The sequence below is a fragment of the Canis lupus genome, chromosome 22 (genome assembly GCF_003254725.2).
Source record: "Canis lupus dingo isolate Sandy chromosome 22, ASM325472v2, whole genome shotgun sequence".
NCBI lineage: Eukaryota > Metazoa > Chordata > Mammalia > Carnivora > Canidae > Canis > Canis lupus.
In genome coordinates this window covers 9,079,059-9,102,520 of record NC_064264.1, presented here as the reverse complement: position 1 = coordinate 9,102,520, position 23,462 = coordinate 9,079,059, and the positions used below count along the sequence as shown (strand labels likewise).

General features: G+C 42.4%; 1 protein-coding gene across 2 annotated transcripts in view; it reads right to left on the bottom strand.

Annotated features, from left to right (window-relative positions):
• Window positions 1-23,462, bottom strand: part of VWA8 (von Willebrand factor A domain containing 8) — a 354,557-nt gene that overhangs the window by 11,106 nt on the left and 319,989 nt on the right. For both annotated transcript variants that reach the window (XM_035704343.2, XM_049099336.1), the window contains exons 41-42: window positions 13,561-13,686; window positions 11,710-11,868 (exon numbers count right to left, since the gene is read on the bottom strand). In XM_035704343.2, the coding sequence (XP_035560236.1) occupies window positions 11,710-11,868; window positions 13,561-13,686 (285 nt within the window). The remainder of the gene's footprint in view (window positions 1-11,709; window positions 11,869-13,560; window positions 13,687-23,462) is intronic.

Below are 23,462 nucleotides of genomic sequence, written 5' to 3'. Positions count from 1 at the left end.
TATTGCACAGATGCAATCTCGTTGGGGCAATAAGAAGCTTTCCTTTCCCATGTGGGCTACATTCTTTTACAAATAAGCTGTTTGGAAGCTGGAATGCATTTTTCCCCACCATGTGATAAATGGTGGTTAGCCCAAGCTAGCTGACAAAACACCCCATACTGTAACTGAAACCACTGTACTTGAAATGAAAAGAAGTAGAAAAATTTCACAGACTCAGAGATGTGGCTGTTCCCCCCGCCAGGAGCGAGACATGTCTGCCAAGGGCAAATGCATAGAGACGGAAGAGCAGAGGATCCCTTCGACTGAACCCTGGGGAGTATCCTCTTCGGTGGGTGGAAGGAGGACACAGAGTGGAGTGGAGAAGACAGAGGAGACAGCATTTGGTGAAGCGGGATAAGGGGACAGCCCTGGGGAATCTGTGTGCAGGGTCTCAGGGAGTGGTTGTGCAACTGTGCTGAATTACACTAACCCCAGCCATCCCAGAGGAGGGTGACTAGTGAGCCCGGGGCCTCAGAATTGACAGCAGCCTTTGTGGGGACAGTATTAGGGAAAAATTTGTGGGATCGGAAAGGAAAATGGAACTGCATCTACAGCGCGTGCTGGGAGAGAGGCGTCTGTGCATTCTGCAGGCGGCAGAGAGGGGGCAGTAGGGAAGGAGATTAGGGTCGCAGTCAGAGGGTCTAGTTTGGAGGAGGGAGGACACCTCTTTTCCTGAGATTTGAAAAAAGGCAGGAAGAATGGGAAAGGATAGAGAGAAGTGCATAATCAGAAGGGACAAGTAAACAAATGAAGATGTCTAAATATTTAAAATCTATAAACTAGGCCACAAATTGTTAAATAAGGTATATTCTGTTCTTCCTCTTTGATCAGTAAATATAGATTATAATGACCTGGAGAGCCAGGGGCCCTGGAAGTTCTGTGCAAGAACAGGGTGGCATGGGTGGCACCGGCCCCTTGCTCACACCCACACGCCATCATATCCCTCCACACAGCTGTCCCCGGGCCATACCTTAGACCTGGGTGTTCACACCATTGGCCAGTCTGCCCTGAGAAGATGGACCCAGAAAAGGGACCCACGTAGGTCCTGGAAGCAGGCATGGGCTCATCTGAGGTTTCTCGGGGATCCCCGAAACCGGGAGCATCATCTAAAAATTGGCTCTAGGGGCACCTGGGTGGCTCAGTTGGTTAAGCATCTGCCTTGGGCTCAGGTCATAAATCTGGGGTCCTGGGACTGAGCCCCACGGCAGGCTCTCTGCTCAGCAGGGAGTCTGCTTCACCCTCTCCCTCTGCCTGCTGCTCCCCCTGCTTGTGCTCTCTCTGTCAAATAAATGAAATAGTAAAAAAAAAAAAAAAAAAAAAATTGGCTCTAACTTGGCATATCCGCCTTGGCCCCATAGCCTCTTCACTTCATTGGAGGGGCATGGTCAGAGGAGGGCCAGAGCAGGGGGTTGGGCAGGGGCTGGTGCATTACCTACGCTGGGTTTTAACGTCTATTTTTTATTAATACAAAAGATGATACAAAAGAATTGTGAGAGAAATTTACCAGTGCATTAAAAAAAAAGCTTGAGACCCAATGCTTCGTAAGGATGTAATAAATTCCATATGTGCAAAAAACATGCTATCAATCTGGTGGAAAAGGTCACAGAATTTGAACCCTCAAAGCTGTCCGGCTCTTGACAACGGCTATCTGCACCAAAGTGCTGGCTTCGGTGGATGCCTCGGGTGCCCCCCGAGCACTGGCACTGGCACGGATGTGGGGACAGCTTGCCTGGTCCCTCCACGGCAGCACGCTCCAGGCTCTATCAAGTCTGATTTGACAATGGTCACGGCAGGAACTGCTGGCAGCCAAGAATAAGGTTGTCCTGAGAACGTACCAGGCGGGCTGCCTTGGTTTACGGGCCTGGTGACCTAATCTGCTAAACAGGATCTTACACCTGAGGGGAGAAGGGCAATTTCTGGAAACAGAGGGAGGTCTCTCTGATGTGGCTGAGGCAAGGGGGCTGGGAATGTATTAGACTTCCTCCTCCCTATTAACTGGAAGTTAAAAGTCTTGCTAATCAGACGACCGTGGGTGAGGCTGCATGGATACATGTATTTGACCACGTGGTCTGCTCATAGGTTTGATGTTACCTGGTTGTTGTGAAGAAAAGAGTGGATTATGAAACAAATAGCAGTCAAATGAGCTGTTGGATGCTCTTTAAAAACATCAAAAACAGATAGTGGCTGATTAAATACTTCGGAAACCTCCTAGTAACTATCCCTCTATCATTTGCTTGACTGCGTGCTCTACCTACCTACCCACCCACCTACCATTTAATTATTTGCCCAGGAGTAGAAAGCATCCCATACTTTTTCACACAAGTGAGGTAAAAGACAGCTGAATTGCCAATCTCCCTTTCTTCCTCCCTCCTTTCTTCCCTTTCTTCTTCTTCTTTTTTTTTCCTCCCCTATTTTCCCCCTCCCTTTCTAATTATTTGTGGTAAGGAAAGTGCTATTTGCAGAAGGATCTGCCTTTGTGTCTCGGCAAAGGCCAAGAAGACACACCTCAGGGACAGGATGGGGCTTAGAAATGGTTTGCAGGCTCTGGTTCTCATTTTCCAGACAGGCTTGGGGATTATTCTGCGCCCAAAGTAAATAAAATGGTTGAGAGGAATCCAAAGTACGTCCAAATGTGGAACATTCCCTGGTGTGACTGTAGATCATTTTAAGCTTCCATTAAAAACAATACTTCTATGTCATAATTATCTAGTATCTGCCATCCAAGGACCCCAACACATTTTATAGACAGAAATTTGCTAATCCTCAAAACTGTCTGGGCTCAAGGAAAAAAAGTACACAAACGCATTCATGTCCATTCTCCAACAGTTGATCGTGCCATTCACCTGGTCTGGTTCCTGCTGTGACCACTGTCCAATCAGACTCGACAGGGTCTCAGGCTTGCTGCCGTGCAGGATCACAGAGTCATTAAATAAGAACCTTACTGTTGTTATCAAACCACCTAACATTTAGAGTGTAACTTTTTTTGAGTAGCCCAAAATTTATACCATCGTGATTTCTCCACTCCTCAAGGTCTCCCTTGGGTCCTTGTAGAGTCTTGCTTTTAGCATACACATAAATAATAGACCACAGTAGTAAGAACAGCCTCAATCACAGAAGGCTCATTTTAATACTTTTTTGGTTTAGAAGTTTGCTTAAATGCCCTTTTGCTTTATATTCTTCTGAAAAATCTCATTCATTTAAGGAAAGGTATTCAAATGAAAATAAATGTTAAGTTTTAGTCCAAGACACATTTATCAGCAAATAAGAAGGCTGGTTGGTGATATCTGGGCTGCAAAGAAATCTCAGCTTAGAACAAAGAGCTAATAGTGTTTTTTTTTTATTTTTTATTTTTATTTTATTTTATTTTATTTATTTATTTATTTATTTATTTATTTATTTATTTATTTATTTATTTAAAAAAGATTTATTTATTCATGAGAGACACACAGAGAGAGAGGCAGAGACACAGGCAGAGGGAGAAGCAGGCTCCATGCAGGGAGCCCGACGTGGGATTCGATCCCGGGTCTCCAGGATCACGCCCCGGGCCAAAGGCAGGCGCTAAACCGCTGCGCCACCCAGGGATCCCTTTTTTTTTTTTTTAATGAGTAAGATTTATGTTTAGATTTCTATAGGGAAGGATAATCATCTAACTTTAGGAAAGGCTATGCTTTATTACACAACCACATTATAGCTAGGTACGAGACAATCATTGGAGGCTATTTCTCAAGACTGATGACGTGTGAAATTCTTATCTCCTAGAAATCCAAGCACACCATTCTAAGATGGCACCATTGACAGAGGGCAGTAAAGGCTTAAAAGATGAACATGTGACTTAAAAGGTCAAGAGAGGTGCCAACAGAACCCTAATATTAGCCAATAAGCTATAGTAGCTGGCTAGCTAACCTTTCTTCATATCATAGAAATCAATATAAAAAGAAGGATCTGAAGGTCGATTCTAGACTTACCTCTCATATTAACAAGCTTTTTGACCCGGGGTAAGTCATTGAATGTTTCTTTTCTTTTTGTTTCGTTTCATTTCGTTTCTTTTTTTTTTTTTTTTTTAAGATTTTATTTATTTATTCATGAGAGACACAGAGAGAAAGAGAGAGGCAGAGATACAGGCAGAGGGAGAAGCAGGCTCCATCCAGGGAACCCGACGTGGGACTCGATCCTGGGTCTCCAGGATCACACCCTGGGCTGACGGCGGCGCTAAACCACTGAGCCACACGGGCTGCCCAAAAACCTGAACTTTTCTAAATCTTGTTTGTACCTTATAAATAATACTGGTTAGATGACCTCTAACATTATATGCTTATAAGTCACTCCACCTCTCTGACAAATAGGAATAATCTCTGTTTTATCTAACCTCACAGGGTCACTGAAAGTATAGGAAAGAAAGAAATACATGTAATGAATATAATGTCAGTGTTTGTATAGTTCTTCACAGTTTATAAACTGCTTCTATATATCTCATCTCATCTGGATTCTCTTCACAGTCTCTGGGGTGGGTATTCTTTACCTCATTTCACAAATGAAGAAGTGAATGCTTGGAGAGATGAACAGCCTTTCTTAAGGTCAGAGATCTAGTGCTAGCAGAGGTGGAAGTCGAACCCAGGTGCCCTGACTCTAAATCCAATGTCTTTACCATAGAGAAATAATCATTCCCTAACTGTTCCCCTCGCTATCCGGCCCTGCCCCAACCTCTTTGGTCAATACTTCCACAGCAACAATTGAGTCAATTCTGAATTCTTGCTTCACTTTGAATGGACCCAGAGAACTCTGTACACCCTTCTTTGTTCTTATCTCCATGTTGCAGTAAGAATTTACTCAAAGCCTAAGCCTGATAAGATGATTTCTAAATGTGTGAAATGTTCCTGAGGCATTGGGAAAAGGTTAATTACAGACACTGAGCTAAACTGTTGATAGAAGAAATTTTCTCAGCAGGTGCTAGTTTGTGAGTTATATCTTTCCACACCCTTCTGAGAATTAACCCAGCCTTTCTGACCAAGATATTTTTGAGAAAAGTTATGCCTATTATACCTCACTTGGATGATGAAGTGCTAAGGGAAGGAAAAGATAGAGTCTTTTATGTAAATGGTACATTTGGTCCTGAATCACAGCTTTGTAAAAATACTAATTGGGCAGAAATAAAATGGCTGCAAAAAAAACAAAAACAAAAACAAAAACAAAACAAAACAAAACAAAACAACCAGGGATAAAACATCAACTAAGAAATAAAGGGCCCTGAAGTGGGAGTTAGAACTCCTGGCTTTTTCCAGTGTAGCTATGTGACCTTGAGCAGAGGACTTAACCTCTCTGGATTTGATTTTCTCATTTGTAAAGCAAAGAAGTTAGTGAAAACAATGGCCAAGGCCATTCCTGCTCCCAAGCTTCTGTGAAGATTCAAAGGTTCACTCTAGAAACAGAATGAAAAAGTTGACCTCACTTAGTCATAGGAAAATCTGTGCTTTGCTTTCTCTTGTCAAAGTCATCTAAACGTACCTGAGGACTGATGAAGCCTTTTCTAAAAAGAAAGTCCTCAGAGTCTATAAGAAAGAACAATCCAGTATTGGCTCTTGAATAGTGCTTTTTTTTTTTAACTCTTTAAAATGTTTTTGAGTGGTGGAAGTCTTTCTCCAAATGAAATATTGCACAAAAGCCCAGATTATGAAACATCATGCAAAACCAATATAAGTGGAATTGTTTTGGTTTAATTGGGGATGAAAGGGGAAGGTGTATAACTTCCTTTCCGCTCACCATTGCTCCCCGACACCCTTCGAGGGTTCCCTGTTAGGAAACCATGGCCTTAGAATATGATTTATTGTCCACAAAAACAATAAACTTGAGTACTTTTTTTCAAAGTCCAGTTTCTCAGTAACTAAATAAATCTGTTTTCTGGTGTCGCTACTTGAGTGCGCAGAGGAGAAACAGTCACCTAATTTTTGGTGATATGGAGTACTTTGAAGAAAACAAAGGCACTAAGAGCTTTTGAAAAGCAGGTCTACTCTAGGGTTACAGTGAAAACATTCCCAGGAGTTTGCAGAAATCACAAGGAACAAACTGGAATGAAGATAAAGGGAAAAAATGTTTCTGGACTTAAATACGATGGTTGACACAAATGTCACCATTCCTCTGTTCACTCTGGTGTTTAAGCGCTCTGTGAACATTAAAAATTTTGCTGATTATAAGATTGAAGGAGTTTATGATGATGATTAGCAAATAATGTTATTCCTGCCTTAAGAGACTGACTGTAAATGCTGTCCCAGAGAATAACTGAATGCAATTGGTAGACCAATTACGAGAAACTTTAAAAGCTCCAGATGGCTTTGAAATGTGTCCTGCCATTGCATTACCTTTTCTTCTCAGCAATTCTTACTCGAGGGTCCCTGTGGTTTGGCATGGATCATGCTAAGATGGAGTAGAAAGTGGAGGCTGACTCCAAATGAGCCTCCTGGATCCGGACTGTAATGACCCAGAGCTTGGGAGCCGAGCCCAAACCAAACGAGACACATGGCTGATGCCAAGAGAGAGGTATCGGGGAAGAGTCCAGCTCACCGGGCCAGACCAGAAGGTTTCAAAGCAAATGTAGATTGGACACCTTTACAAAGGAGGGATAATTGCAGGAGGACCACATTAAGAGCATCTGGAACTGGGGAGCGAGGAGTCTCAGAGCACATTGCTGATTCCTACAGACACCCCAGGTGATGCTGTCTTGAGCCATGGAATTTAAATTTTTCACTAGGAACTCCTAAAACTGTCATTTGCTCATGCATCATTTTATATTTGTTGAGAAAGTTACATACCTACAGTAGGTATTCCTAGTCCTCATGCTTCTGTCGCAAATGAGAACATGTAGCACGTTGAGCTGAATGTGTTACAAAGATACAGAACAGAGGGAATGGGACACTGCCACTTGATGTACACGCATCAAATATCGTTGAGAAGATACCACAAAAAATCCACTAACAGCAACTGCCACCGGAGGGGCAAGTGGGAGCTGAGAGGGGGCAGAGGCTTACACTGAGGCCACACTCTCACTCTTTTTGTACCTTCTATGCATGTTTAATTACAAAAAACAAAACAAAACAAAACAAAGAACCCTCTCAGGGAATCGCAGTAGGCTCTATTCCCCTCTTTCCTACCCTCGACAAAGGAGGCCGGAGACCCCCCCCCCCCCCCCCCCCCCCCGGCAGAGATCGGGTGGCCAGTGGCCACTCAAAATCTTCAACATGTTGCCTGGAGGTGATTCAAAGTCTCTAGTGTACCTGGTGGGGGCGGGGTGGGGGGAGCCTGTCAGGAGTTCTAGAAACACAGGGAACATTGGGACAAGATAAATGGCACTGTGAGGAAACCACCAGATGAATTCAGGATGAAGGACATGCTGCCAAACAACTGATCTGAACTTGCAAGAGAGTGGCCACCCCGAAAAGCAAAGGGAGTAGTGACAGGGGAGATGGCTGCCTCAGATTAAAAGAGGTTAAGGAGACACTGCAACCAAAAACCAAGAGTGGGCTTTTACTGGATCCTGGATTGCAATTAGGGGGGTGGGGGGGGGGTGGTATCAATTAGAAGAGACACTTTGGGGATATGCTTATCGTGGTAGGCACTGAGTAATGTATGGAATTGTTGCATCATTATGCTGTACACCTGGAACTAATATAACCCTGCATGGTAATTATAGTTCAATAATAAAAAAAAAAGACAGCTTTGAGATTGTTGGGAAAAGTGAATTTGGATTGGACATTAGCAGCTATTATGGAATTACTGATAATTTTCTCAGATGTGAAAATGGTATTGAGGTTGTGCTAGAGACTGTTCTTACTGTTAGGAGAAGGATAATAAAATATTGGGAGGTAAAGCATTATGATATTTATAATTTACTTTCAGATGATTCAGAGGAAGGAAGAGAGTACATATTTAGAGAGAAGCATAAAGCAAATGAGGGGAAGTATCAACAAGTAGTGAAACTAAGCGAAGGCAATATGGGTGTTCATTTTACTGTTCCTTCCACTTTTCTGTAGGTTTACATTTTCTTAAAATAAAAATATTGGGAAATAAAGGGGAAATTTTAAAAACAAAACAAAACAAAACAAAAATGCCAAAAAGGGAAAACAAACAGAAGGGCAGGCTCCATCCTATTCTGTCTCCAAATGGCCTTCTGACTTTGGGAAATGTCCTTAATATTTCTGGGTCTTAGTTTCCTGAGGAATGAGGAAACTGAATAAATGACCTAGAAAAGCAACCCCCATTCAGAAGTCCATGGACATGGTGAAGAATTTGCAGGAAAGGGACTCCTGTGCTTTCCCTGTCCTGCCTCCTCCCCATCCCTTGACATACTGGTCCCAGTATCACTTTTCCTCAAAGAGCTTGTTTTATGAAGCCTTAATGTCTTTTCCTTTTGTTGGAAAGATTTTAATGCACTGGGGACTTTCTGTGCTCCTCAAAAAGTTCTAAAGGAACCGTAGTGAATGTAAGTGGTATGTTTATAAGAAAATGCACAGACCCCAAACCATTAAAGTGCTGTCTATTAAGAATCTAATAGCATAAAAAAACCCAACGATAAAGATACTTCAAACTTCGAAGGAAGTTTATCTTATCTTGGTGTGTTGCTACAATTTCTTGCTCTAAATAGTGACTGGATTTGGTAATAGTTTATATTACCATAGTAATGTAATATATGGTTATCTTCTCAATATATCTGTGGTTTTACTGATAAAGACTGAGGAAATGGTTTGCACTGTGGGAACCAAAGACTATCAGCAAAATACTATTCTAGGGGTGAAGCCTTGGGGGGAGGCTGTCTGGAGAGGAGTGAGCTCTGTTACCACATGTCTCTCGCTGATTCTTCCATCAGAATTGGTAGTCTTTATGGGTCTCCCTCACTAGGCTATGAACCCAAGGATGGCAGGACACTCTGTCCCTAGCAGAGTACTCTGCCCTCAGCACGTATGCAATTTATGTTTGCCATTTTATGGAAATCCAGTAAGTCCTATGGCAACAACTGGGTGATAGGTGATAACTATTGATTAGAAACAAAACAAAACAACATCCTGGGAAATGCTCTTTTCCGTGATATTGTTTCTTTTTGGTGCGATATATCCAGTCTCATTAAGAGTCGTTCCAAAAAAAAAAAAAAAAAAAAAAAGGAGTCATTCCAAACAACAGACTTTTCACTGAGAGAATTGGACAAGTATCAGTCTCTCTGTACACACCACTGTAGGGGATGGAATGAAATATCAGTGTGCTCTGTGATAATCACACCACTTCCCTGCAGGCTATTGGAATGGTTCTCTGAACTCCCCATTAGTTTTGTCACCTTCTGCCTTCTGTCTAAGTCTTTACCCAGTCTTGGGGAGCTGTGTCAACTGATTTCTTGGTGAACTAAAAAAATCTTTCTAGGGCAGCTCAGCGGTTTAGCGCCACCTTTGGCCCAGGGGCGGATCCTAGAGATGGGGGATCAAGTCCCACATCGGGCTCCCTGCATGGAGCCTGCTTCTCCCTCTGCCTGTGTGTGTCTCTGCCTCTCTCTCTCTCTTTCTCTCTGTGTGTCTCTCATGAATAAATAAAATCTTAAAAAAAATCTTTCTAAAAACTTAGAAAAAGCAGTTCTCAAAGGCACAGAAATCCTTTCTAACTGGAAATTTTATTCTAGATAGTATGAACATGTATGCCAATTTTAATGGTGATATGTTTACTATGATCTATAATGGATCAACATCTCCATATAACTCAAAGGAAGCTGAGGAACATTGACCTTCAAGATTTACTGAAGAGGCAGGGGCACCTGGGTGGCTCAGTGGTTGAGTGTCTGCCTTTGGCCCAGGGTGTGATCCCAGGGTCCTGGGATCGAGTCCCACACCAGGCTCCCTATGCCTATGTCTCCCTCTGCCTATGTCTCTGCTTCTTTCTCTGTGTCTTTCATGAGTAAATAGATAAAATCTTAAAAAAACCAAAAGATTCACAGAGGAGGCAGATGGGCTGATCTAAACAGTAACAGAACCCAAGAGTTTTAAAACACGGAGTGAGATTTATGCTGATGTGATGGATGTATGTTTAAGTATCCTCTGGTCATCTGTGGTCCAAATGACTTAGGGATTATACTCAACCTCTTACTAGAAATGATTTAAAATATATCAAAATAAGTATTTTCTAGAAAATCATAAAACAGAAAAAAAGCAAAAAATCAAAATCAAGAAAAACTTAACATCTGAAGGGAGGGAAGGCCCAGGGAAGGTAAAGGCTGAACACCAGGGCACAAGCTATAGAACAGAAGGCTGTCATGGCTGGTCTTTGAGTTTGGCTCTGAGCTTTCTGGCAACTAAAACCACGAGGCAATCCTGAACAGTTCCATGGTTTTCATGAATCACGGCAGAAAACACAACCCCGTTCTTCAAGGGAAACAAAGCTGTTCCCTACAGTGAAAGTCCACATCCTATGTGGGCTTGTATCCCGCACTTGTACAGAGCCTGGTGAGCCGCCTTTTCCTACCACTTAATTCTAAAAGGAATCTCTCATGTGGAGCTTCCTATGAGGGACCCTGGGAGACCTGGAGCTCTAAAACGGGCTAAAAGGGAACGAAGTGATGGGTTCCATCCAATCTGTTTCCATCATAATACACAGACACGCCTCAGGACAGCAATCCTGTAAGTGGGATGTTGAGCCGATTTCTTTCTTTTTTTAAAAATATTATTTATTTATTTATTCATGACAGGCACAGAGAGAGAGAGAGAGGCAGAGACACAGGCAGAGGGAGAAGCAGGCTCCATGCAGGGAGCCTGACGTGGGACTCGATCCCGGGTCTCCAGGACCTCACCTCTGGCCAAAGGCGGCGCTAAACCGCTAGGCCACCGGGGCTGCCCTCGAGCCTATTTCTGAAGGACGTGTTCCATCCTGAAGATGATCTAGAATGCCTATGGAGAGAGTGTGCACCCTCTACACATACACCGTTTCTCTCTACTTCTGATGATAACCACACAGCACATGACCATGTTATCTGCTCCGGGAAGGGCCAGAAGTGCAGGTGCTTTTGTGGACTGATGGGCTTATCATGGGCAGTCACCTGGCTATGGATCCCTTCTCCACATTCAGACCAGGAGGCAGAGCAAACAGTGCAACAGCAAAATGGATGTGGATTAAATGGGAGACTGCATTTCTCCCAGGGTTGCCATCTTCACCGTTTGGGGGGCGGGTGTCATCTATTACGTGTAATCCTTGCGCACGTGGATAGGCAAAGCAAGGCTGTGATCTGGGCTCCTTGAGGATGTCCTCATAGCTTGGGAGGCTGTCTGCTTGGTGATGGGGCAAGAATAGGGTGTGCAGGGAATTGGGATGAGGATGGCGGCTCTGGGAAATTTGGGGAAGAGACCTGTGGTGTTTCTAAATGCTGGTTTTACTCCATAACATGACTAACATCATACCCTCGTAAAGTGCAGTGCTTTCTTCTACAGAAATCGCTAGTCCTTTAAATTACAGTATTATTTTCTGATGATGAGGGCACATAGAACAAAGGGTTCTCTTTCTCTGTGCTGCTAAGGGAGCTGATGAGGACATGATGTCTGTCCACGCAGGTGGAGCTCACACCCACCTGTCCATCATCACGCCCTAACTTGGGGTGACCCTCGGGCAGATGTGGTCAGTGACGCCTCTCGCCATCTTTAGTCCATGCCATACCTTGAACTTCTCCTCGTAGTTCTCGAAGGCTTCCATGACCATACACACGGCCTCCATTGAGCGCTCCAGCCGGCCATCCACCCCGTTAAAGCGGTACATGCTGCCAGATACATCTACCACCAGGCGCAGGCGCTTGGGTTTCTGTTGGGGGCTGCCCAGCTGAGGGAGGGAACAACAGAAGAGCCTTGTGAACCAGAAAACCATCCCTGGTCGCTGTTCTGAGGGTCTCAACAGAGGTTCCAGAGGGCTAGCCACGGGGCACACACATCAGCTGTGGGCTGGGCATTGCATAAGGCTGTCCCGGCAGGTGGAAAGGATTGTATTTCAGTAGATGGAATCTCAGACTTGTGCTGGTAGCTGGGGCCATATGGGAAAGATTTTCCTTTAGAATATGGTCCTTTCAAGGCCCAGCCTAGTCTAGTAAAACTGCCTGAGTGAGGCTATTATTCTCAAAAATAATAATCTGGAAAGATTGAAACCCCAACATGTCATTTTCCTGTCATGCCTTGGAGTCAGTTACACTAGCAAGATTGAGTTATTTTGGAAGGCCACATCAATTTTACTCCTACCTGTTATGTAGTGACCTGCAAATCATTTTCCCATAAGAAATGTCAGATTTCTGAAACAAGGTTATGTGTGAGAGGGGGTCTGGCAAAGAACCGAGGGAATATATTTCTTCAGTGTTTTCTGTTACTGGTAAGCTTTCAGGTTTCTCTTCCTTCCAGTTACTGCATTACTACTCCTCTTTACTTGTCTTGGCAGTTAAAGCATGAAAGTGGCAACCAGTTGCTGTTGAGTGACGTGACGATTAAAATGTGAAACTCCTGTGGGTTTCAGTTTGATTTTGAACTCATGCCTGCCAATGGGCAGAATTAAAAACAAAAGTCTGTTTGTCAGTTTTACAGGAAAAAAGGAAGAAGAGAAATTCCAGATTATCCTGTCATTAAACACTTGCTGACATGTATGAAAGCTAATGAGCACAGTTAGTAATTTAACAAACATAGCGTGGGTATTTGAGTGCAATGATTTCAGACAAAATTCAGTATATTTCTTAAAAACTGGTTGAGTCGGCCTGAATTAAGAACAGTGCCACATATGCTTCCATGACCACTCTCGATTCAGATAGATCTGAACACATTTGTTGACCGCGATGAATCAGTAAAGAAAGCAGTTGTTGTTGACTCATGCCAATGACACAGAAGTGAGTACTGCCCAAATTACCAAAAGAGCCTCTCTGAATAAACATTTAAGTGGAGTAAGTGACTACTCTTCCACACCAGTCACTGCACCCCCAGCTCTCAGGGGCTGCTCAGCAGTTCTGGTTATTCAGGGACGTCGGGGACCACAGAGCCCTCGAGAGGAGAGATGCAATATTTCACCTACTGCCATTTTATTTTTGCCACCCTATTGCAAATATTTTAATATTAGGGCTGTCTAAAGCTCTACATACTACAGGTGGAATTATTTAAGGGAGAGTTTCTTATTTTCTAAAATTGTCTTCAGGTTTAGGATGGGTATAGACCTTTAAAGTAAAAGGCCAGGAGGAAACCACTAAGATTGCTTCAGGGTTTTTACCAGCATAATCCTCCAGGGTTCATGGAAACTGAGTGTCTCCAGTTTCCCCTCCAGGGGGGCTCCTGCTCTGTGTCTTAGGAACTGATCTGCATGGACAGCAGGGGCCTTTCTCCCAGCTGCTAGCTGGATTCTGCGGATGGAAGGCCCTGGCAGGAGATCTGGTTGCCATATTTAGGGTTTATGATGTTTTGACAAAGATGGCAACCCAAGAAAGCATCTGTTTGTAAAGAAGGCTGAGCTCCATAGACCCGAGGTGACGAGTTCACCATTGCTTACCTGTGGCTCCAGCTCACCCCGGCGTTTGTAGATGGCTTTTTCTCCAGTCAGCCCCTCAATGATCTTGGCATCATCCAGTTCCCCTGTAGCTTGGTGTCTTAGCCACTGTCTTTCTTTACCTTTAGCCTACGATGACACAAACACACACGCACACACAAATCCTTATTTAGTTACTTCTGGAGGATACTTGACACCCTTACTGCATGAAGAACAGGAAACACACCCGGGATCTTTTCAAATAAGGAATGTTTTTGCATAAACACAGTTTCATAAATGGACTGGCTTCTGCTCCGCTGACAAAGAATGCCCTTTATGTAGATTTTGCCAATTTTAATCGTTTTAACACATGGAATGATAAAATGAACTCACTCAAAGCACGTACAAATGGGAAAGCAGTGTGCAAATGAGCCCTTGGAGAGACGTGCAAAATCCAGAAATGTAGCGGTGACACATTTCTTATGCATTTTCTGTCACGGTACTTTTAGCGAATTTCTTAGGTAACACAATAATCAGCTTGAACTTGTTAACATTGTCTGCAAGCACAGAGAAAACGTGAGCTTCAGAACTTTTCCTTTTGGAAAAGAAGTTATTTGAGTTCTCTGTGACTTATGGTGCAAAGGGAAACAGCTGAAAACAATAGTTCATGAACATGTCGTGTCCCCCATGTCTCACTCATCAGAAATCTTCGGAATTACTTTTCCAAAGGCATTTCCACAGAATATTTTCTTACCTACCATGACTTATAACTATGCCAGGTGGACCAAGATGGTGGTTAAACAATCAAGAATGACAGTATGTCAGTCAAGGCATGGGTTTGTTATAGCCAATGACTGAATTTACATTAAGAAGTGGGAAAGAATGGCTAGAAGATTTTTATGTGTGCAAATGAGAGTGCCAGTTAAGATCATGTGCTTTTGAGTCAGACAGCCTGGTCCCAATCCTCCCTTCACTGTGATCAGATATCTGACCTCAAGCAAGTTACTTAACCTCTCTGCATTTCAGTGTCCTCATTTCTAAAATAAAGATAACACCAATTCCTGCTTGGAGTTATTGTGAGGAATCAATGAGATACTACGTGGGATTGGTTGAGGAAGGGCCTGGCTAACTGTGTCAGGGGCTATCGTCGCCGTCGTCGTCATCATCATCATCATCATCATCATCATCATCAAATGGGGCACATTATGGGCAACTAAGTCCACATTAATTTAAGTACACTTCCATCACTGCGTCATGGAGGTGGCCGTCGTGGAAAATGCAAAGCCAAGCTTTGGGCAGCTGGTATCTACATCAGGGGCAGACCAACCACTACACAAAGAAGCTCTAGGCTGGACTACTTAATTTCTTATTCTTGATACCCTTGCTGCAAACAGGTGCAAAATTCCCTCATTTGAATACAAAAGTTTTAACGTGAACATGAACTAAAGACAGAGATGCTCCTAAGCCACCAGCATAAAGATATTATATTTGGTGGGCAGTTAATTCCAGGAATTATCTTACACGCCCCCCTTGGAACTACGTTCTTTCCTGATGTGTGTTCTTGGTAAGAGCACCATGATCTTACGGAAAAGTAGGATTCATCAGAGCATAGCTCAACGAGCTCATGGAACTCTGCGATATAATGCAGCTACAGGTGGTAGGAGGAAGGGGTGAGCAGAGTCTTCTAGAATCCTTTCCCACTGAGGTATGGATCAGAGAGACAAGTGTGACCACACAGTGCTGACCTTCTCAGGCTCCCTTCCCTGCAGCGGTCATTGGGACCTGACTCCTATTTCGTCTTCCTTGTCATGCCTGATGCCTGGAGTGGCTCATTCTGCAAGTTTCCAGGATACTCTGTGCAAGGAGACATGACTAGGGTGCACACTGAAGTACCTTTCAATCCCGAGACTCTATGATTCTTGGAGATACCACATTGCAGAGCACTGGCTTCTAATGCCTTTCATAGGTGAGGACAGGCCCTCACAGACCAGTGTAGGCTGGGAAAATAAGCACTGCAGAAAGTAGAAGAGAATGTGGTAGCAATAGTTAGCTGTCATCAAAGCAGCACGGAAGGTGGGTTCTAGGGCTGGGTTTAAGAGGAAGACGGGATTACAACAGAAACAAGGTTACGTGACATGTCACGTAACAGCCGTGCCACTGTCATCACTAAGTTTCTATTTTCGACGTTTCGTCAATGCACTGACAAGGCAACGGCATCAAAGAAGTTCAAGGGAAGCTGTTCAGTTTCCAGTGGGATATAATTCAACTAAATATAATATGGAACTCTCGGTTTAACCAAATAGGAAACGTAGGGTGCATCACAGTTTCCGATAAGGCTAGAAAGTACACGTCAATCCTAAAGGAATCGACGAGGTCCGATCATGAGCATGGGTTATTAGAAAAGAAAAGAAAAAAAAAAAGCACTGTGTCACTTTGTAGCTCTGTTTTACTTATCATTGTTTCCAAATGTATTATTTACCTCTTTGCCTCTATTATCTATGTACTCCATTAGAAAGTCAGGTTTATGGCATAACTTACGTAACCCACCGCAGCACCTAGAATGATTCCTGATACATAGCAGGCGTTTGATAAAATTCACTGGCAGAAAGTTGATTGCTACCCTAAAATGTTACGTGATAAACATATAAAAACATGTCCATACAGTATTATCTCAATGTATATGTGCATCATATACATGCAAGGAAAAATATATGGGAGAAAACAAAAATATTAATAATCATGGTTAATTTGGGCTTGTGAAATTATGGGTGATACTTTCTTCCCTTAATTTTTATACAATATCCTACCTCTCTTCCTTCCTTCCTTTCTTTCTTTCTTTTGAGAGTGAGAGAGCACATGCCTGCACATGAGTTGGGGTGGGGGGGAGGGAGAGAACCTCAAGTAGACTCCCATGCAGAGTGGGGCCTGACACGGGGTTCAATTCCACAGCCCTGAGCCCATGACTTGTGTGGATCAAGAGTTGGACATTTAACTGACTGAACTACCCAGGCGCTCCTTCAATTTTCATATAATGAACTCATGACTTTTATAATTGAAAACAAACAAAAATAAGTTCTTTTTTCTCAGAAGGATTTAAAAATATCCTTTTATTTTTTTTATGAAATATAGCTTTGAGACTAGCTTGCAGGTTATAGAGAGCTTTAATGTGCATACAAATAACTCAGGCATCTTGATTAAAAAAGTGGTTTGGCGCCTGCCTTTGGCCCAGGGCGCAATCCTGGAGACCCGGGATCAAATCCCACGTCGGGCTCCCGGTGCATGGAGCCTGCTTCTCCCTCTGCCTATGTCTCTGCCTCTCTCTCTCTCTTTCTCTGTGTGACTATCATAAATAAATAAAAATTTTTAAAAAAAGTGGTTTTTGATTCAGTAGGTTTGGTAACGGTTTTTGATTCAGTAAGTTTAGTAAGTAGTAACAACTAGGCCAGCAGCACTGCAGAATTCTTTTGCTAATAATTAGTAGAAAGGATAAAAGGGGATCCTTTAGGGGACCTATTATTGTCCCTGCTAAGGAGGCTACAGAATCATAAAACGCTTACTTTTCCCTTAGAACATTATACTTGTCTGCTGTCTCTGGATTCACCATCATGGAAGAAACTAGGGATTTTAGGTCTTGATTTTCTCATGCCGATGTTGCTTCTTTCCCTAGATATGATTATCACCCCTTAAGGTACTCTCTGGGTTGAAGACTATTTCCATCGTGTGTGCCAAAAGAAGAAAAGAATAGTAAAATTTGGGGTGAGAGTGAGGGAGGCAATATGCTTTTTAAAAATAAATCTGCTATCCCTTTCTTTTTTTTTGGGGGGGGGGGTCAAATTTTAAAATTTAAGTATAATACACTTATATAATAGTCAAGTGCATCAATCTTAAGAGCTCAGTGAACTTTAAAAGTGAACACCCCATGTAACCACCTGTACCCCTATGGCCCCCCAGGGCTCCTTTTGGAATTTACCCTCCCTCTGCCACAGGTAACTTCCTATTCTGATTTCTATTAGCGTGGATTAGGTGTGCCTGGCTTTGGACTTCATAAAAATGGAGTCACACAGTATGTGCTCTTTTGTGTCTGGCTTCTCTGGCTCAACACCGTTGCTGTCAGGTTACCCATGCTGCTGTGTGTAGCAGCTCTTTATTCTCGCTCACTGCTGGAGTGATATTCAATCCTAGGATTTTGTCACAATTTCTCCATTCTACAATGGCATTGTTTCCACTTTGGGGCTATTAAGAATAATGCCACCGGGAGTGTTTCCTAAGCATGTCCCTTGGAGCACATGTGTGTGTATTTCTGTTGGGCAGGGACCCTGGATACGTTTCAGCTTTAGTAGGTACTGCTAAACAGTTTTTCAAAGTGTTTTTTCCAATTTACATTCCCATGACCAGTATGAAGGTTTCATCTGCTCATGGCCTCACCACCACTTGATATTGATGGCTTTCAAAAAAAAAATTGCCATTTTGGTGGGTGTATATAGCATATTCCCTTCCTTTTTTATTTTTATCTGTGGAAAAATGAATTTTGGTTCTGCTTGTCATTGATATTTTTAGGAACACGAACCAGCAGTTTTTGTTTTTGAGAAGTCAAAGTATGCACTAGGTCTTTTGATCCAGAGCGACCGGGCACAAAGACATTTTTACAATAGTAGCACTATTCATTAGTTTTCAAGTCTAGAACTTGCAGATTAATATGGGCAGATAATTTATTATCTGCCATGTAGCTAACCCACCAATTTTTGGAAACTCAAAACAGGAAGAGGCCTGTCAGAATGGATAGTCTTGGAGGCAAGCAGCGGGAGCGGGAGCACTTTAAAAATTTACTGTGGGCTGGAACAGAAATATTTATTATTATGGAACATGTATTTTGTGGGACTCACTGAAATGCATCCTTAACTAGTAAGTTCTTACTGGATTTAAAGTCATGCTTTTATTGATAACAAAGGTCCAAAGATGAGCTTTATAGTATATTCCTATTACATGAAGTATTCTTATAAATGTCCATCTGTTTTGTATTATACAATAAATTCATACTAATGAGAATTTATTATATATAAAGCTAGGTTTCACTAGTAAAAATCTATGTTACAGATTTTCTAGAAAAGAAATACAGTTTTATTATGTTCATGTAAAAAACACTTAGACTCACTGAAATGCTCAGTGGATGACATAGTCTGGTTAATTTATTTTCTGGGAAATAACTGGCTAACCAGAAAGTACATCCACACTCATCCGAGCAAGGAGGATATTAGGAGGAATACACTTGAAAAACCAATTATCTTGTGGTTTGTGACACTCGATCTTGTGATTTCAGCACCGAAAGTATTCTGATTAAGCTTGAGTCTTCACTTATCTGGGTTGTGGTTAATTAAGACTTCCTTTACCTAAACTCCTAAACTCTCCAAGTAAGCCAATTTTTTTTTATTATTCCTTCAGAATTTATTTAATGAGGGGATCAGAAAGACTTAAGTAGTAATTTTTATAGAAAGCACATACATTCTACAGAATAAAACATACAGATGATCATCAGTAAACACTTCTTGTGTGAATGAATAAATGTAAATGGATATTTGATTCATTTCATTTGGAAATGAATCACTGGGAGCAGTGATTCTTTTATTAAGCATTAGCTCTTGTATTCTTAACATTTCTTTGTGTTCAACCAACATATACTTACTAATTTGCTATTAATTATGCTATTAATCTGCACCTTAAAAAAATAAAATGCTGGATTCAGGGAAACTTGGGCAGTAACTACAAAATAACACATGATAAATCAGTGGAAACAAAACATTTTTCTTTGTGGTTCTCAGTATTTTGACATAGCTAAAAAGATTTTTCTACGTATCTGTTAGGTCGCTAGCTGCTCTAAATGATGAAACAGTGTTGCCCAGAAAAGAGAAGACACAGACCTTCCTATTTTAAGGAGTTCCCTGTTTCCTGAAGTGACATCTCACTGCAAGATTAAACGGTGATTCATGTACTTAACAAAGACGACCCTGGTTAGAAGAGTTTGCTCTCCTGTTTGCTGATGTGAACTGAAACTATGACTTTGGGTCACAACGTACTGTCATTTTATAATTTGTTTTTATGAATAAAAACAATTTTGTCTTTTCTTCATGAATATATATATATATATTTTTACACAACGTACTGTCATTTTATAATTTGTTTTTATGAATAAAAACAATTTTGCCTTTTCTTCATGAATATATATATATATATATTTTTTTTACCTCCAAGGAGCCAGGAACCACACGTAGCAGTGTGCATGTTATAGCTGGCAACTTACGGGTTCAAATTGAGCCCTAGATCCAGCTGGCCCTGATTCCCCAGTGGACCTCATCTCAGTAAAAGACAGCCCCTCTCCCCATCCTCTGGGCTGTTCAGGCCACAGGCCCACAGGCATCTCTGCCTCCTCTTTGTCTCACAGCTCACGTCTAGTGCGCTGGCAAATGTTCTAGGTTCTCCGCATCTACCGTCTCTTCCCATTTCCAAGCCTGTCTCCAGTGCCAGCGCCTTTCTCTCTCTCCTGGGCCACTGCCATGGCCCCCCGCCTGGCCTCCCTGCTTCTTCCCTTGCCCCATGGTCCTCTCTCCACACAGGAATCAGAAGAATCTTTATGAAAAACACGTAATTTGCAGCAAATGCGTTAAAAAAGTGCTGGTGTGATTAAATTTTTAGACGCCCGACTGACCTCTTTAGTTATTTTTCGGGACTGAAATGGAATTCTCACACTTTTTGCTTCCTTCTCTCCCTCCTATCACCTTCCTGATTTTTGCTTAATTTGTGAGATACTGTGAGAATTGAGGCCCCGCTCATTATTATTTTGCTTTTTAAAATATTGTGTATCTTTTTCAAAGCATTATCCTTGGTATTTGAGCTTTCTGTGAAACATATTTACCACAATTATTTAGACTTGATTGTTCGTTTAACTGATTCTGGGGTTCACTGAGAGTTCTTTTATACCATGAATTTCCTGTTCTTAAAGAATTCTAATTCCCTTAATTGGCTGGAATATTTATATATACGTGTGTGTGTGCATGCACATATGTGTATACATATTTATTTCAAAATTATTTTCAAAAAGAGTACTTAAATGACATTTATTTTTAAGGCTCTGAATATCTGAAAGTGTCTTTCTGTCTCCTGGTACTTTGGCTGAGTATACAATTCTCAGGTCACATCTCACCCCCACCCCCTTCCTGCAGGTGTTCTGTTACTATCTTCTGGCATTCAGCGTTTCAGAGACAACTAATGTAAGATGAACATTTTTCTAACAATAGCTTATTTTTTATCTGCTGGTATGCTTTTAGGATATTTTCTTTGGGGAACGTTAGAGCTCCATGAAGCCGTGGTGAGGTGCTCATCTCTTTTTATTACTTTCACCTGGTCCTGAGTGACATGTTTTTCATCATAGACTCAAGCCTGTCTTCAGCTCAGTACAGGTTTTTGTTGTCCTTGTTGTTGCTATTTCTCTTCTTGTTTATGTGTTCTTTTTGATCCTCTTTGGGAATACCATAGGCTCAGTCGGCATGTATTTACTGAACACGCACCATGTGCCAAGGTTCTACTTATGGCAATGGCTCATGGCTCTGTGTGTTAGCTCTCTGCTCTGTTTTTATTGATCAGCTTTCCTTTGGTTTTTTATCTCTTTGTTTCCTCTACAGACTGGAATAATAATTTAAGTTTCCATTCACGTTGGTACTTAGATTTACGACTGGATTGAGGCTGCTTCCTCTATTTTCAGATTTCAGTTTTGGCACTGCATTTTTAGTTTCTTTTTTTTTTTTTAATAATCTTTCCTTACTGCATTCAACTCCCTTATTATTCCTGCTTGCTTCTTAGCCAGACCTTTTTAAATCCATGTCTTACTTCACATACTTCAAGTTCTTTGAATTGTGAGAACACAAAGCAGATGTTTTCTAGAAATCTAGTTTCTGAAGAAAGCACTCCAGCCCAGCAGAAGCATCTTCCTCTACACCTTGGAATGCTTGTTACTCTCCTTCCCAGCAGGATCATCCCATAGACCCTGTGTTACTTCATTTTTGGGTGTCCCTACTCTTGAATGATGAGATGGCTGTACAAAACCATTGAGGAACAGATTTGGAATAGACTCTCCTTGCTTGCACTGACTCGCCACTTTGTTATCACTAGAGTTCTCCTGGAAGATTTTATTTATTTATTCGTGAGAGACACAGAGAGAGAGAGAGAGAGACAGAGACATAGGCAGAGGGAGAAGCAGGCTCCATGCAGGGAGCCTGATGTGGGACTCGATCCTGGGACTCCAGGATCACGCTCTGGGCCGAAGGCAGGCGCTAAACTGCTGAGCCACCCGGGCTGCCCATCCTGGAAGATTTTAAACTGGTGTTCTTAGTTGAACTAAATCTATACTACTTAGCTCAAGAACTCAGTAGGGAAGGAGCTGGAATTGTGGACAGTCCCAGCATGAGAACTTCATCTCCACATCATTTCTTAACTTTGTTTGGAAAAGCCATCACAACGGGGCCACTTGGCATTTGTTTGATCTCATCTTCAAGCCAAGTATAAGTTAAGGCTGGTCTGGCCCCTTTCCCGGTGTTATTCCCTCTCCGGCCTTCTGTGTGTCATAGCCACCGCTGAAAACCTAGACCTCCCCACCCCCACTGCTCCCAGTGTTGCTGCTTTCAATTGCTGCTGCTTGGCAGAGACAAAATGGAGGTCAAGTGATCTGCTACTCACCAGCTTCAGGGCTTCTGTTTTTTTTAAAACTTTTTTTTTTAAGGATATTATTTGCTTATTCATGAGAGACACAGAGATAGAGAGAGAGAGAGAGGCAGAGACACAGGCAGAGGGTGAAGCAAGCAGGCTCCATGCAGGGAGCCTGATGTGGGACTCGATCCCGGGTCTCCAGGATCACTTTCGCCCTGGACCGAAAGTGGTGCTAAACCGCTGAGCCACTCGGGCGGCCCAGCTTCAGGGCTTCTATTCCCCCCTCTTCATGCAAGGGAGCTCAACTGGATTCAGTTGAGTTTCATGCCCTTCGTGGCTAGTAATGCTATTTCTTAGGGAGGTTTTTGAGTTGTCGCTAGTACTATCATTCATAGGGTCTCATCATACTCCATTCAGCACAAATTCTTCAAAGCTTCTTGCAAGTCACTAGCACTCTTTCGTAATTTCTACTGTCATATGGTTTTTCACTGCTTATAGCTTTTTGTTATTTTAACATTTTCATGGTCATCCAGCGAAAACTGAGTCAGATGCCTGTGTTCAAGCTGCCTGGAAGGCAGGACTGTATTTCTAGGCCGCACTTGGTTGAAGTTGTCCCCTCATGGCCACTAATGTCATGTGCTGAGTGATGAGCCATTTGGGTGCTAAAAAGAGTAACTGGCATTTTACTACTCTCCCCGAAATGCAGACGTTCCCTGACGTGGCTGGTCCCACCTCTCCTCTCCCTTTGCTCCGTACTCGCACCTTCATCAACACATCTCTTCTCTTGGCTTGGGCTGCTTCTATACAGATGACCTTAAGAATGAAGACGCAGATGTGTTTATAGATATGCACCCTCTCTGGCCCTAACCATGCTCCTGAACTCCAGATTCGCATCTTAAAATCTTCAAATATCATGCTTGACATTTTTATACAAAGGTGTCCCAGGAGTGAGAAACTATGATAACATCCAAACAAAACATTTGCTTTCTCCACAAGCCTCTCTTCTTCCTGGCTTCCCTACTGCTGTTCTCTAGGGCTTGGAAACCTCACCATTCCCCTCACCTCACATTCAGTCAGTCACTGTCTTCTTGTCTTACCTCCAAACTGTCCCATCCTTTCCATTTTCACTTCCATTACCCTGGTTCGGGTTCTTATCACTCCTTACCTGGATACCGGAAATAACTATAATGATTTGATTTCCGGGTTTGCCCACCTCTCTCTTCTCTGATACT